Source organism: Elephas maximus, chromosome 11 (assembly GCF_024166365.1).
Source record: "Elephas maximus indicus isolate mEleMax1 chromosome 11, mEleMax1 primary haplotype, whole genome shotgun sequence".
NCBI classification, from domain to species: Eukaryota; Metazoa; Chordata; class Mammalia; order Proboscidea; family Elephantidae; genus Elephas; species Elephas maximus.
In genome coordinates, this window is record NC_064829.1 from 70570122 (window position 1) to 70587231 (window position 17110).

A 17110-nucleotide genomic window follows, 5' to 3' on the forward strand; every position below is an offset into this window, starting at 1 on the left:
AATGTTCCAAGAAGTACTTTCTAAAATTTTAAACTTTTAAGGGGAGTAGCTGATTATTTCTGCTCTTTGGATTAAACCTTTATTAATATTAAATTAAATATATATATATACACACATATATATATATATATATATATATATATATATATATATATATATATACCCCTCTTTGGTATAATTCAGAAAGCCAATTTAAGTGTCCACTGTTTATATTTCAATTATTTCATTATTTTCATTTCATTGTAAGTGTCTTTGAATTGCGGAGTTTGTTAGTTGTTAGAGGTTAGTTTTCCTCTAGGGTTTTGTAATTGTAGTTGTAGGCTCATCTTGAGATCAATTTTTTTTTTTTTTTCTCTTTTAACTCACTCTTCTCTTTCTAGTTGTTTTGTGGTTGCCCCCCCCCCCCCATGGGCTTCTGTCCTGCAATGTCATTGGCGATATCAAAGAGCTAGTGGATGATTTGGGTGCAGTCCTGGCAATTTTTATTGCAGTACTAGGTCTCCTTCCCTGGGCCACCTGGAGCATGCAGCTTCAGTATACAAGCTGTAGCGTTAAGCCGTGGTTGTAGCTTTTTAGTTATCTTTTCAAGGACAAAAGAAATCCCACTGAGGCAGCTCTAGTCCTGTGCTATCTCTGCTTGTGTACAGAAGTGGAGTTAACAGATCTCCTTGGCTGGCTTCAGCTTACTGATGTTCTTAATCCACTTCGGGCCCACCGAAATGTTTATCCTGTCTGGCAGCACGGTTACTGTGGTTGTTGTTATAGTCATAATTTTGGAATGTATTTTTGGAGCAGAGGCGGGGGGTCTAAACGTGAACTTTAAGTACCATCATGTACAGAAGTTCTTCACTATTGTCGTTTATTAACTCTGGTTTTCTAGGTATCTCGGATCGCAGACAGTGAAAAGAATGTCATGCTAATGCTGGGGCGCTGCCTGCCACACATTGTTCCTAATGTGCTGCTGGCAAAGAGAGAGGTGAGACACACAAAAATATTTTCATCCAAACAATCTCATCACGTTGTCCATTTTTTGTCATTTTGAAGTTTAGTGTTATATTTTTATTTTGTTGAAAGTCTATTACTTGCAATCATATTCTTACTTTTGTGCATGCATCTCTGCTCCTAGAGAATGGTTTTACACCTCTGTCAGGTGAGTTCAGTAAAACTGCATGGTATTCATGTTTTCCCAATTTTGCCCAAAGCATCATTAGCTTCTGCAGCACTAACTATTACTGTAGGTCCATTTATGTGCCATGAACACTGTCTGTTGTTTACATTACGAGTTAACTAATTTACTTCATCTTTGCCTTTGATGTGATCTGCTTGATGTGTCTACAGAAGTGGACACTTTTTGTATTGAAAATTAACAGGGACTAATAATGTTATTCTTTCCTTAAGTATACTTGTCATTTCCTATTGCAAATGTTTTATTGTTTGTTTGGCAATAAATTATGCTTATCTTGTAGCGATAGGATAGTTATAATATTGACTGAAGTAACTTTTTAAACTTAATACGTTTTTTGTTTTTCTTATAACCTATTGTTGACAGATGCCAAGATATCCACAGTACAGTTACAAATATACTTTAGTACACATAGCCTGTAGTGTGAGCCACAAATGCTATTGGAAGTTATCTTTGTAGTTATATTTAGCCAATAAAAGACTAAGGAAGTATTATCTCTAATTCAAATGACAGTGGATTATTTGTTTGCAAAAGAAGTTATTTATTTGCATTATTCAATTTGTGAGATAAATTTCCAGTTCACAGAATTTTTAATGAAAAATGGATTAAAAACATTTTAGAATGTATTATATAAATTCCACTGTTCTTAATATTTACCGCTTATTTCAATCATAATTATTAGGGGACCTACAGTATGATAGGTACATAATGCATTGGCAAACCCATTCAAAGCTTATCTTTATCTGTTTTAGCACAAGAAATTTGTACTGATCCTCAAGAAAACTTATATATAGAACTTATAGAAATTTTATTCCTTTAGGTATTTTTACTTAAAAAATGAAAGAAAAAAAAAGACTTTTCTTACTAATGGTTTTATTTTCTTTAATTATTTAAAATAGTTGTATAAGTATGGAAAATTTTCTGTGTCTTGAAGGATCAGTGTCTAATTTCAGATTGTTTTGCAGTTTTTCCTGGCAGAATGGTGTTTGAGCTTCTTTTCCTTTCTAAGCTTGTAACATAATCCATGTAATGCATTAATGTTTGCAACCTTTCTGCTGTTTCCTTAATATAATATTAAAATATCACAGAAACCTAATTATCATGAGATCCAGTTATAGCTTTTTCATTTTAATTTTGCATATTATCATAAAGGACTCTATCACTGAAATCTGATTGTATACTGCATGAAATACTTATAAATTTGCATCATCAGTTATCAGATACATTATATATGTAAAATATATATACATATAATATGTATTTAATTTGTGGTATGATGTTTACTTTTCTGGCTGATTTTAAATCTTATTTTTGAAAAAAAAAATACACTTACAGTTTCATGTATAATGATCATTTACCTTTGTTTAGTTAATTATTTGTACCGTGTTCTTCTTTTTTATCAGTAAATGTATCATTTATAATATGCCAAAGTTGTATTCCTTTAAAATTAAATTGATAAATGACGACTTATATCTTAGTTTGATTTGGAAATAATCCTTGGGCATAAAAGGACAAAAGTTTTATTTCATTATATCCTTTGATATTCAATTATATTTTATTTGATATTCCGCCCTAGTTCTTTAAATCTCTATTTTAAAAAAGCTGTTTTGATTGAAGGACTGACTTCTTTTTCTTCTTTCTTGAGTTTTATCTAACCTCATCAATATGTCTTTTTATTTGTATGTAAATACAATAAAAATGTTCTGAAAACTGATCAATTATTGTACTATAGCTGAAAATAAATAAAACATTAAGAACAGTTAGTCTTTAAGATTTTGGCTAAGTAATACATTCACATTGTTTAAAAATTTTTAAATATAAGAAGGTATATAATGGAAACTTTTCTTCCTCCCGTCTCTGAGCAACTTGTCCCACACGCAATGGGACAGTTTTACTAGCTTCTAGTATATTCTTTGGAAATCCTGGTGGAGTAATGGTTAAGCGCTATGGCTGCTAACCATAGGGTCAGCAGTTCAGATCCACCAGACGCTCCTTGGAAACTCTGTGGGGAAGTTCTACTCTGTCTTATAGGGTCACTATGAGTCGGAATCAACTCGATGGCACTGTGTTTTGTTCTTTGGCTTTATAGTATATTCTTTGAGATATTTTGTTCATGTACAAGCAAATACAAATATTTTTTTTTTATAACTTACACAAATGATACCATACTCTATGTGCCGTTCTCTACTTCGCTCTTTTCCATGTAACGTTATATTTCAAACATCATTCTCTATCAGTGTATAAGGAGCTTTCTCATTCTTAAGACTGCATAATATCTAGTCTTTTAGTTCTTTTTTAAACGTCTTTTAATTTTTTTATACTTTATTGATTATACTGTAAGAAAGAGACAAACGTTTTACATTGTGTGCCAGTATATACATACATATATACGTACATATATGTGTTTGAAATAAAAATTTTACAAATTATGGTTTGCTTGTGCTACTTACAAAAAGTTAAAATAAAAGACAAGCAATATCAAGCATTATTTTAAAATATTTTAAAACAAAAAAGAAAAAATTTCCAAATAAAGAAAGAAATGTTGTCTTTGACCCAATTGATGGTATGACTCACTGTTTTAAATGGAGTGGTTAAATGTTGCATTAAAGCTATCTAATAAATTACACTTTTTAAAAAGTGGAAAGAACAATGAAAGTTGGTGCTACCATTATTTGTTTTAGTTTTCTCTTAAAAATAGAGAAGTAACAACTTCACTCAACCTGCATGTTGCAGTAAAAGTATTATTATAATTTCTAAATTCAGCATACCGCATTTCAAATTTAAGATGCAATTGATTGTAACAATTATGTACCTTTAATTATATAAACTTCCTGGTGGTGCAGTGGCTAAAGCACTCAGCTGCTTACCAAAAGGCCTGCAGTTGGAAACCACCAGCCAGCCTACAGGAGAAAGGTGTAACAGTCTGCTTCCGCAAAGATTACAGCCTTGGAAACCCTATGGAACAGTTCTCCTCTGTCCTGTAGGGTCGCTATGAGTTGGAATCCATTTGATGGCAACAGGTTCAAGAAAGAAAAATTATTCCAATTAAATTATCACATGATATCAGTTGTAAGGTATTTCCTAAATTCAGAGATGTTTAAAAATGTACATCTTAGAATCTCTGAATTAACGATGTATTTATATTTAATTTGGGAGAAAAAAATAAAATGATGCGCTAATTTTCTATGTGGCTTATATATTAGTTTAATGAATCACTTGAGGAAATTTGAATCTTTACAGCCAAATTGGAATAAATGTATTTATTATGATATATGGATACAGTAAATATGATCCTAAAAAGCTGATTTTTTTTTTCAATCTCTGCTTCAAATAAATTTGAAGGGGAAGCTCTATAAATTAAAAAAATAAGATTTCATAGAAATTGTAAAAGCATTTTAAAATGATATATCAAAATCTAACTTTCATTTTCGTTTTGTGCCAAGGAAATATGCTATGAACTAGCTGAGCTGGAAAAGCAAAGGAGGAGCCTGGGGCAGAGATGGGCGCAGGGGAAATAGGGATGAAGAATGACTCTTGATGGGCATAGACTTTCTTTCTGGGATGTCGAAATGTTCTAAAATTAGATTTTGGTGACAGTTGTGCAACTACTTAAATACATGTACTAAAAACCCTTTAACTGTACACTTTAAACTACAATTTAAATGGCTGAATTTTATGAGATATGAAATATATCTCAATAAAATTGGAAATAAAACCGAAAAGCAAAGGAAAGAACTGATGCCTTAGAACTCTTCAAAATATCTAGGGGTTTGTTAACCAATGTCATAAAACAGTATGTGTACTAACTGTTTAATGAGAAGCTAGTTTGTTCTGTAAACTTTCATGTAAAATATAATTTTAAAAAAATGAGGAAAAAAAAATTTTGAAAAGTGGTTAGTATTTTTAATGACCTGTCCATCTTTTGAGAAACCAAACTTTACTCTTTAATGTTGATGTTCAAGGTTGCTTCATGGAAAATATTTTCTCAGTCTCTTTTTTTCTTATTAGTAATAGTAACCCCAGATGATTATAACTGTATGAGAAAGCAGGTATACTTGGCCGTTCTTCTTTACCTGTTTAATGTTTTTGATTTTGGTAGTGAATCACACGCTCTTCAGCAATGTCAAATGTTTAACGTTATTTAAGTACTTCAGTTAGGCCTCCTGAAGGTTGAGCCCCAGGAATTATAGATATTAATAATCCTAAGAGTAGGTATTTTAGCAGCCCTTGAAGTATAGAACTCTTCCAGAGGTGAGTAATCTTGTTTTTCCTTTTGTGAGTTATCGTAATGTCCTTTCCCTCCACCCTCCCCTATAAATACTAATAACAACATCCTGGAAAGTGCCAACTGATGATCTAAATCAGAGGGTACACACTGACTGTCCACAGACCGACTGTGACTCACTGATACGGTTTAACTCACTCAGTGATCCAAATGATGAGCTAGGTGCTAAACTTTTAAAATTCAGATATATTATCTAAAAATATAAAATGTCTAGCTTTTCTTGAAAAACTCGTAAGTCTGGAAGCAGTACTGGGCTTGCATTTCTAAATGATTCTTTTCACTTTGTAGCTCAGTAGTTCCTGTCCCCTCTCCATGGGACATAGGATCTCTAGTCAGCCACAGCCGCCACCATACCTTATTGGTCCAGAACACTGAAATCAGGTTGATGATGTTTATCACCATGTTTGTGCTGTTGTTTTTCTTATGTTCTTTATTTTACCTTTTTACATTATATTTTTGACCTCAAAAAATTTTTTTTATTTTTCTTTAATCATTTGAGTTTGTGACTTGCAAACTAGATACTTTTATAGATGTTTCTTTATTCCAGGGTAATTCGCATGCTTTAATTGTAACAGCTGACTTTGACAGCCTCTTGCCTAGTCTTTTCCCTTTCCATTTTATTTTGAACACATTTATTACATAAATGCTTCTTCAGATTTTCATCTTATTCTTTGCGTACATGGAACTTAGTTTTTCCTTGTTTCCTATTGCTAATCCTATCAAAGCATTGTGCTGCCTTCCGGATTCATCTTCAAGTGTAGTACCTCCCTTATCATCTTAATTTCTGCCTAATTAAAGGCTACCTCTCTAGCCATAAGAAGTTCTCTGCATCCAGCTTGCTTATTCCAACTCTCTCTGCAGAGTACTTCTCAGTCAATTCATAAGTATTTTTTTAAATCAAAATTGAACTTCTGCCAAAAATGTGCCCTATTTTCCTCATCTTTGTTTGGGTTCCTCAGTGCTTTCTGTGCTGTGTATTAAATTTTACACACCTATGTGTTGGCTTAGGGAGCCCCATTGGTGCAATGGTAAGTGCTTGGCTGCTAACGGCAATGTTGGCAGTTCGAACCTACCCAGCAACTCTGTAGGAGAAAGACCTGGCGATCTGTTTGCGTAAGGATTACAGCCTAGAAAACCCTATAGAATAGTTCTACTCTGTCACACGGGGTTGCTAGGAGTCAAAATCTACTCAAAGACACCTAACAACAACAGTGTGTCTTGGCTTATCAACATTCTAATTGTCATATTTTATTTGATATCTCCAGGAATATTTTAGCTTCTTCAGTATGCATTTTATTCTTTTGTTTTGCTCATTTCCACTCCTTCCCCAATTGTTTCAGCATATCCTCTTATACATTTATATTACTCAAAAGAATTATATTGATTTTTAGAAGTTTTTAAAAATATATATATACATACATATGTATGTGTGTGTACACTGTATTTTTACATAAATAACGCGTGCCTTCTGTGTTTGTTTGCCAACTGCTCCCTCTCCCCTTGAGGAACGTAAAGTAAGTTAGCATAATGGCTCTTACGAAAATGCCTTGTGTGAGGGAGGGAGCAATTGGCAAATAAACACAGAAGACATATGTTTTTTGTGTGAAAATACAGTGCATAATATGACACCATTTTCAAAGCATTATTCTTGATTTAAAGAAAACTAGTTCCAAATGAATTAAGCATATTCTTATGTGACTGTGGAAGACATAGTAATAAGTGAGAATTTTTCTGAATATAACATATGTGTAAATCAAATGAACTTTACTCAGATATGAAACTAGGCTCAACTATAATAGAATTTTACTGAATTTTTTTTCTTTTTTAGTATTAGTTGCTAAGTGAACAGTTAATATGAGAGTTTCAGTTTTGGACTTGTCAAAGAATACATTGTAGTTGGTGGATAAGGTAAATATAAGTAGCTTGTTAGTAACTGAATTTAAATAAAAAATTAGTATTGCTTAATTCCTAGGCAAGAGAAAAATTTAGGAGTAACAATTATCCAAAGTTTTTGAAAGGTGCTTGAGTTATAGGAAATTGTTCTAGTGGCACAGTGAGGGCAAGCAGTGAAGTATAATTTAACGCTGTGGTAATATGTGGCCCTTCTAGGATTTGTAGAATTTTGGTTTTTGACCTGAAGTACTCAAACTTTTATACCTTGGCATCTGATCAAAATGTAATACTTAAACTTTTCTGTTTTAAGTTTCTTTCAAATCTCGAAGCCATTACCTTATCAACATTTGCATTTTTTTAATGTTAAAATTTGTGTGATTTTATTTCCTACTTCATTTCTTCCTCCGCCTCCTCAACATCTAATTACTCCCACTGTTTTAGATGCTTCTTTTCCTGCTTTTATAGACCGAACACACACTAATCTCATGTTCTCCAGTGATTTTTCTTCAAGATTTAAAATCCAAATGATAAAATCTTAGAAAATTTGGATATTTCAGAAGTTTGTTTTAAGAGTGAGAAAGTTAAGTTAAAATATTAATAAAATGTAAAAATCCCTAATAAAGAGATTTAATATCTCTAAAAATAATTCCTTTACTAGCACTAGAAATAATTTTTATTTTATTTGTAAAAGCAGTAGGGACACTCAAATGCTAGAAGCCTTTTTTATGTGATTTTATGGAAAATTCCCTAGGTAACCTAGGTTTTGAAGGGTAGGAGCTCCTTCATGTAGAAAGAACTAAACTTGTTATTAAAACTGGAAAATGTAAAATAAGTTAAAGCAAAAGGCATTTATTTGAGTAGAGTGCAAATTGCTATTTTAAACCTCTTAGATTGATGAATCGTAAAGCCTTTCTGGCATGATAATTACATATTGGAATACCTCATGCAATAGGATTGCAACGTTGATTTCCTTGTGAGCGATCAGTAGGTAATCAGTTTTATAATTCACCTTAATACATATTTGTTGAATGCTGGCCCAGGTGTTAATGCATATTTTACAATATTTAACATTTTTGTTGCCTTGAAATATGGACATAATCAGCTTTTTTTACTTGGGGGGAAAATCTACCTTTTGGATATAAAGTTAGGAAAGTTATAGGTACGTTCTCACCATGATTATTATTTATTAACGTTAAATATCCAATCTAATATGCTTAAGTACTTCTTCATGTGGAAAATTCTTGAGCTTTTAGATTTGATGTCTAACCGTGCCCTGTTATCTCAATACATGTTTTTGTATTTAAATCTTTCAAAACATTTAAAAAGTTTATTTCCTTGTCATCTGAAGGAAATATTTAAAAATGTTAAATTCAGAATAATAGGATTTAAAAGACTAAGATGATTCTAAAAGGAGGATGTTGATTCAAGTCTATAAATTTATGAATAGTGTGAAAGTGGTAAATATGGACATAGTAAATTCTGATGTGAATATATTAGTGCTCCAGAGACTTGGAAATGATGAATCCACAATAAATAAATGTAAATATATAAAACAGCAGATGCGTACTTAGGGAAATCATGATTTCAAGAGTGGTACAAATAGAAATTGTGAATAAATAAATGAATAATAGAGAAATTAGGATGTTTGGGAACAGAAGCAATTGCTTCTACTGTTTTCTACTGTCACCTGTTGGACCTCTTCTCAGCTCTACACTGTTTAAGAGCAGGAGACCATCTGGAGATACTTTGCACATGACATAATTGCCATAGCCATCAATGTGCCAAGACATACCTGGATTTCCTTGGCATAGAGTATCAACCAAAAATTACTGGCAGTGACTTCCCAGATATTGTTACTTTTGTCAGCAAGAAATAAAAGCAAATGACAATATAAGTTATTACCAGCCAAGATTAATAAAAGAAAAAAAAATATTTTTCTTCAAAAGTCCTAAATTAAAAGAAGAATGGGGGGAAAGCCCTAAATTCACAAAGTTATAGCATTAAACAGGACGAGACTGGCGCATGGTTTTCCTCCCATATGTCAGGTTGAATTAATTGGTAATCGCTGCTAGGAGTGAGTGCTGTGTTGAGGATTTTTGAGGCCCACTTTGATCTCAGAAGGAAAACTGATGGTTCCATTAGCAGTAAGTAAGGAAATTGCAGAATATGTATGAAGCATTTTTTATTTCTTCTTATTCCCTACATGTCTCAGTCGAGGACACTGAAGATCAGAGAAATACATGACTTTCCTCGGGTTCTGTGGTTTTAACAGGATAAATTGAAACAGCAGCTCTTGTAGCTCCTGAGCCAGTGTTCTTCATTTGGCACATTTGTTGCCAGTATTCCAGTTAAACGAGTCTCTGTATTAATGCATAACATATACTTCCTCTTTGATTCTTTTAATGAAGTAAAGAAAAGAACCTGAAAGGCATGAAGAATTAAACACCGCCACAGTTATTTTGGTATGCTTGTTTTTGAGAGAAAGATGCTAAAATTATACTTCTAAAAGGAGTGTGTGTATGTGTATACACACACATATCTGTACGTGTGTGGTTTACAGTTATAGCAAATATCTTCCTTTCATAACTTTATCTTTTAAGAATAATGGAATAGAAAGAGAACGGGGGAAATAATGTAAGGAGTGTACTGTACGTACAGAGCCAATGGGAGAGCATGAAGGGGGGGAGGTTAGGAAGCAAAAAGTCCCTGAGAGAGAAAGAACTGACATGACAGGAAAGTACAAGTAGAATTTCAGGGCTTTTCTCAGGTTTCAGGCATTGGGACATTTTCTCCCTTTGTTAGTGCCTTCTAGAGTAACAACTTTTCATTCAAGTGGGATACCCTGATGATGTAATGTCTTAGTTCTCTTATTAGTAACTTGGTCCTTAGCAGCCTAAATGGGATAAACTAAGGATTAGAGTAGTCCTTGGTATTAGTAGTCTCCTACCAAGATGTTGCTGAACATCTAAACCAGACAAAATCTTTAATATTTTATGAGGGGATGTTTATTTTCTCTTACAAAAGCCCGTCAGATCTAACAAGCATCATCCTAAGTCTCTGGTGAAAACAGTACTTAACCATATGTATTCCGTCTCCCATTCCCAATGCAGAATTATTTTCCCTAATTATTCTTTAAGTCTGCTAGCACTTTTTGGTCTGTAGGAAGGTACATGATAAAGAGAAGTGGGGCTAGTCTTTCTTGTCTTCTTATCACATCATAGCAATTTCTTTAAAATATCTGCAAAATATTGTTTGTATAACTTAGAGCATTTCTCTCCAAAAAAAGTTCTCATTTTTAGATTTTGATTCTCATTAGACTTGAAAATCCATTCCAAAAAAAAAAAAATTTTTAGTGTTCCTTAACACTAAAATTTATTAAAAAGGTGTTATCTTAGTTTAATTAAAGTGTGAACCAACTTTAGCTATCATGTTCCTCCAAAATGTTGAATTTATCTCTTCATGTTGAATGTACGACAAATGAGATATTGTTATAAATTTCCATTTTGAAATAAAACATTCTAGGGACACTCTGTAGTAGTACTGAGAGCGCTTCTACACCTGTGGAAATAGTCTTTTCTGTTAGCCATTGGGCTGGGTCTAAAGGTACAAAATTATTAAATTATATCAAATTTTTAGAAAGACATTTGTATTTGTGGAAGTGGGAGAGCTGTCTTTATTTACTGTTATGTTTTTAAGTTTTAAAAGATAATGAAACTTTTGCAAGTTTTCATTTAAAAACACTTTCAAAATTAAAATTACTGGAGCTCCTGAGTGGTGCTATTGGTTAATGTGCTCAGCTGCTAACTGAAAGTTACAAGGGACACCGTGGAAGAAAGGCCTTGCAATGTACTTTCAAAAAATCCATTGAAAACCCTGTGGAATGCAGTTCTACTCTGACAAACATGGGGTCACCATGAGTTGGAATCAACTCAATGGCAACTGGAAAAAAATTGAAATTACTATATCAGCTTATCACATTATGTAATGCTATTTAGTATAAAAGCTAGTGGACCCTTGGGAAGTACTGCATAAAAAAACAAGGTTAGTTGAATCTTAAGTAACTCTATTACATTGTTATTTGCACCTTTCCTACAGTTAACACTTAAATGTTTTCATTTGAGTTTATCAACCTTACAAAATTAAAATTTGTTCTATTTTTTGTTTAATTTCAATTTCAACTTCCATTTAAGAATACTCTAGGGAAGAAAAGAATAATCTGCAATATATTTTTACTTTGAATTTTTCCACCCTCATATTTCTTTAGGAGTTGATCCCCCTCATATTGTGTACAGCATGTCTGCATCCTGAGCCTAAAGAAAGAGATCAGCTTCTCCACATACTTTTCAATTTGATCAAGAGGCCAGATGATGAACAAAGGTGGGTATGAGCACTTCATTGGAAATAAATACAATGTTGATTTAATAGTTTTATTAACGTGGCACTAAGATTAGCGTTTTAATTTAATTCCTTGCCATTAATCTATTTAAGTGGCGTTGGAACCTTCTACCGTTATGGTACTACTTGAAATGCATTTCAAATTATACAGTTGTCATCAAGTTTTCTTCCCTCCCCACTCTCTTTTTTAAGGTGACCTGGAATTTACCACAACCATAAGCAGATAATAGAGAACTCACCCTGGGAATTTTAACTCATGCGTAATAAGTAGAACCTAAAACAAAAATCGCTTTTAAAATATGTGCAAATCCTACTGAGATGAGAGTTGCAAGTTTTACTGAGAGTTCTTGTAGTGATAACTTTTGTTGCTTTAATCTTTGAAAAGCACTTCAACACCTGTTTTTCTTGCAACATTAATAGTTTCTCAAGGCTGTTAGAAATAGTTACAGAAGGATATTATCTGAATTATCTTGTATTTGTGATACAGTACAATGTCACATTTAAATGATATTAAATTTTAGTATATTTTATTTCTTTTAAAATATATAAATATTATCTTACCTTTCTCTGAAATTGCAAGACAGTTATTTCTAATTTGAAAAGTAAGTCTTCCATTAAATAGTTTTCTCATTTCTAGTAGAAAACAGTTTCCTAGTGATTAATGATTGAGTTATGTCCAAACCCTCACTCTAACGGAGAGGGAGCAAACAGTATTAGGGTCTCTTAATAGTTGCTAGATGTGTGGTACAGGCAAATTATACATTGGCTAGAGGACAACTCTTCCTCTGTCCTCCAAATGCAGCAAGCCATTGAAAGAATGTGTAACAGAAAACTGGAGCGTATTTTGTAAGCCCTCAGGCAATCTGATGTTCCCAAGTTTGAGGTCTAGTCCCCCTCAGAGAAATGCAGATTTTTAGAGACGCCTCACCAGATCTGCCTACATGTGTTCTCAGTGCTGTTTTTAATGAGTACTAAGACCTACAAAGGCAGAAAATAAAACCTCATTAAGCTCTGAGCTACCTTACCTATGAACGTTTACATTATAATGAGATGCTTCCATGAGAAAGCAAGTGGAGTTTATTTTTTAAGACCTCATTCGTTGAGAGGGAGGACTTGTGGTTTAAGGTGGTGATATGAAAATCAAATGTTCATATTAAAACTCTTTGAAATGAGAATACATATGTAGATGAGAATTTGGTCTTAAGTGCAGTAGGGTGCTTTACACATAAAAGCACAAAAGAAATCTCAAAGATGTAATTGTAAAACTTTAAGACTTCTGGAAAAAAGAGGGATGGCATAAAATATAAAATATGCTGCCTGTCTTGTAAGAAAGTGGGAGAAAATTATATAAACAACTTCCAGAAAAACTTAATAATAAAAGTCTAGGAGGAGTCAGATGGGGCAAAGAACTAAGTATACATCTTATTTTGTTGTTTGAATGATATAAGTGTATTACTATTTTTAAAGTATTAACAACAAATTTAAGACATCAAAAAGTCATCTTAACTGAGACCGAATTAATGGGAGTGGAACAACTAGAATGGAAATAATGAGAATGTTGATACAAACTGAAGAATGTAACCAATGTTACTGAACAATATGTGTAGAGATTGTTCAATGGGAACCTGTTTTGTTGTGTATGCTTTCACCAAAAATACAAGAAAATATTTTTTATATCATCTTAACCAAATTTAAATGGCAAACAACAAAACAGGAAAAATATTTGCCACTAAATGTCATTGCTCATTAATGTTCTTAATGGAAAGAGTTCATCCAAATTGATAAAACAAACCCAAAACCTGAACATGAAAAGGGAGAGACAGCATGAATTGGCAATTTAGAGAAGATACATGTTAACACTGTCTAACTGTTATTGTGCCTCCTTTCATCCTGGTCCTTTGGAAGGTTTAACAATATAGTTTCTCAAGAAAGTCAGGCCACAAGTCTTACCTGGTCTGTTTTTCCTAGCATGGAACCTATTTCAATGTCTAGGGGCTAAATGTGAATGAGAGCATAGATTTTTAGAACACGCTGCCTAGTAGAACTTTCTGGGATAATGAAAGTGTTCTCTGTGCTGTCCTGCTGTGGCTATTGAGCACGTGAAAAATGTATCTAGTGAGACTGGGGAACTAAATTTTTAATTATATTTAATTTTAATTAATTTAAAGCTAAAGTTAAATAGTGGCTACTGTGTTGGATACAGCGTGAAATATTCTCTGCATATAAAGGCTAGATGCTTTGTGATATATAATAGTCACAGTTTTCTAGTTGCTCAAGTATGCAGTTTGTACAAGGAGTATCATCGTTGTCCAAGGAAAGACGGCTATTTGAACTACATATCTTCCAGTACCCAGTGCATAGGCATAAAATAAAAGAGTATGACTAAAATATTTGAGAGTGGGATAAAAACTAATGAAATAAGTAAGTAGGTCTTTAATGAGCAATAAGAAGCTTTGTGAGAAACTTGTTTAATATTTTCAGAGGGATCGTTTATTTTTTTGTAAACATGTTATTTCATACTGTATCAGCACAGCAACATCATGTTCTAATTCAGAAACAAAAGATAAAATTCACATATCAGTAAACCACTCTATTCACTGACCACCTGCAGGTTTGAAGAATTGTTTGGCCATATTTCCATGGTTTCAATAATTTCTAGAAACACTTCAACCATAGCTTATAATGCATAGTGGACAGAATGTAAAAATGTGTATACCTATGTATTATGCCCTTGTTTTTCTGTAAAATGTGTTGAAAAACTGCTAGTACCTTCATGGATGGCATGAATAGTGTTACATCAACTATTAAAAGCATTTTGGGGTTAATTACTACTTCATCAAAAACAGGTACCTAAAAATGTGTTTATGAAGCTCTTAGTTTTTGTTCCATAAAGTTTGCTACAACCTTTTAAATGTTCCCCTTATAATGGCACGTTCATGGGCTTGGCCACACATTTTATTCAAATCATTTTGTATGAGCAAGTTTATTAACAATCCTCTGAAAGTTGGTTTCAGTGAACTCCTTAACAATTAAATTCCAGAGTTTCTCTTTAATTATGAAAATCTGAAGTTTCAGTAGTCATGTATAAATTAGAGGAAACACTGCCGTATTTTTTTTTTAATAAATGGAGGAGACACTGGCTTCATTCATAATGTTTTGCAGTGTGTCTATTCTTGTTGCTCCAATTATTTATGTTGTGTGTACACTTCACGTTGGCTATTGTTAAACTTCTAATTCAAATACTTCTTTTCCTTACCATTCACTCCATTTCTAAGAACTCCTAAATATTGCTTCTTTTCCCACAGATGCACTAGACATATCGTGGCATGGTTGTACTTTTCAAGAAATAAAATATTTTAATATATAAATTAATATATGGATTTCTGCATCACTGGTCTATCCTCATACCAGTTACTGTGTGGTAGAGCAATACAGTGCTTTGTTTCAGTTAGTCCTGAGTCAGATGCCCATACCAAGGGTGGGGTCCTCTGAAACCACATTGCCTAAGAGGAGAAATGTGATATTCCTAAGGGAGGCGATGGAGGAAGGACACAGAGCAGGGTGATTTTTCAAAAGAAAAGGGGATTAGGTGTTGTGCACCAACAGTGATAGATGTCTACTTCAGAGAGTAAAACCTTTAAATAATAAAACCTTTAAATAAAATACTAAGTGAAGCTATGTAAGTGTGGACATGAGAAAAAACCATTGGGTAGGTAGGTGGACTGAGCACCAGGTAGATAAAAATTGTGCAGTTAAATTAAAATGTTATTGTTTTTCTATGTTTTAATTTTCTATCTTAATGACAAAATTATTTTTGCTGGCATTGTTGACAAACAATAGAATTGTACTTTACTATTCGGTAGCTTCATGTAATTTTGATACTTTTGGGGGGGGCAATTATAATTTTTAACTTTCCTGAGGATGTTGGAAAATTAGAAATAATAATGACTCATAAAACAAATCAAGCTCAAAATTTAAAATATAAGGAACTCTGCATCTATAGGATAAAGCAATCATATAGACTTTTAAGACACTGTAAGTAGGTATCCCTTGCTCTTTCCAAAATATACTTGAACGAGTTGAGAGACATGACCTTTTCAGGATCCAGCTGAGGTGTTAATGTAACCAGCAGCCCTCACATACTAATCAAGTAGGAATAAGGGAAATTAAATCACTGTTTTTTTTTTTTTATTAGTACCTGTCATTGCAAACTGAAAATTTTCTAAGGACAAATTGGAGGTACTCTACAGGAAATTAGTATTTTATTTTACCCTCGAAAAATAGCATTCCCTATCTCAAAAACTTAATATTTAAATGCCATCTATTACATTTGCCATTTTTAGATTTGCAAGGCAAAAACCTCAAAGTCTTTGAAGTTGTTTCATAGATTCTGCATATAAAGCTAATAGCTGCCACCTGGTGGCCGAAAGTAACTATTAGCCTTACTTTAAAAACAAAACAAACCCTTTGCCGTCCAGTTGATTCCGACTCATAGCGACCCTGTAGGACAGAGTAGAACTGCCCCATAGAGTTTCCAAGGAGCGCCTGGTGGATTCAAACTAACCTTTTGGTTAGCAGATGTAGCTCTTGACCACTACGCCACCAGGCCTTACTTTAGGTCCAGCTTTATCAGGAATTAAAGATATCCACACTTAAATCTTTCATCTTATGGAAATGTAGTTATTTATTAAAATAGACCAATCAATTGATTAACTATATGTAATATGAAGTGGAGTAGTTAAGAGATACAGTGAGCTATGGCTGCTAACCAAAAGGTTGGCAGTTTGAATCTACCAGCCACTCCTTAGAAACCCCATGGGGAAGTTCTGCTCTGTCCTGTAGGGTCACTATGAGACAGAATCGACTGGACAGCAATGGGATGGGTTTTATGTAATATGAATAACAAATGAAACACATGATTTTTAAGTTAACATAATATATTCTCTTTTGTAATCTAATCTCAGAAGTGACATCCTGTCACTTTAGCCATTATTGTGTTCATTAGAAGCAAGTCATTAGGTCTAACCCAGACTTACGGGGATGTGATTACACAAGACAGTGAATATCAGAAGATGGAGACCATGGGAGCCATGTCCAAAGCTGCCTACCCTGGGTATAATACCAAAAATTCTGATATAAAAAATATCATTTCACCATTCATATGATACCACAGTTCTTAATTCTAAAACTGAGGAAATAATCACTAATCGTTTCAGTGGCGAGAAACTGAAGTTCAGTGGAAACTGGCAGGATCGAGAATAGTGTACTGTCGGAATGCATGTGTGGGGAGTTAATTTAGGAGCTTAGGACATTCAGCTTCGTACCAATACAGAAATCCCTTCCCCACATCTCTC

The 17110-nt window shown here is 33.2% G+C and overlaps 1 protein-coding gene across 5 annotated transcripts in view; it reads left to right on the forward strand.

Annotated features, from left to right (window-relative positions):
• RELCH (RAB11 binding and LisH domain, coiled-coil and HEAT repeat containing) overlaps positions 1 to 17110 on the forward strand; it is a 145220-nt gene that overhangs the window by 63340 nt on the left and 64770 nt on the right. For all 5 annotated transcript variants that reach the window (XM_049902141.1, XM_049902142.1, XM_049902143.1 and 2 more), the window contains exons 10-11: positions 881 to 976; positions 11626 to 11738. In XM_049902141.1, the coding sequence (XP_049758098.1) occupies positions 881 to 976; positions 11626 to 11738 (209 nt within the window). The remainder of the gene's footprint in view (positions 1 to 880; positions 977 to 11625; positions 11739 to 17110) is intronic.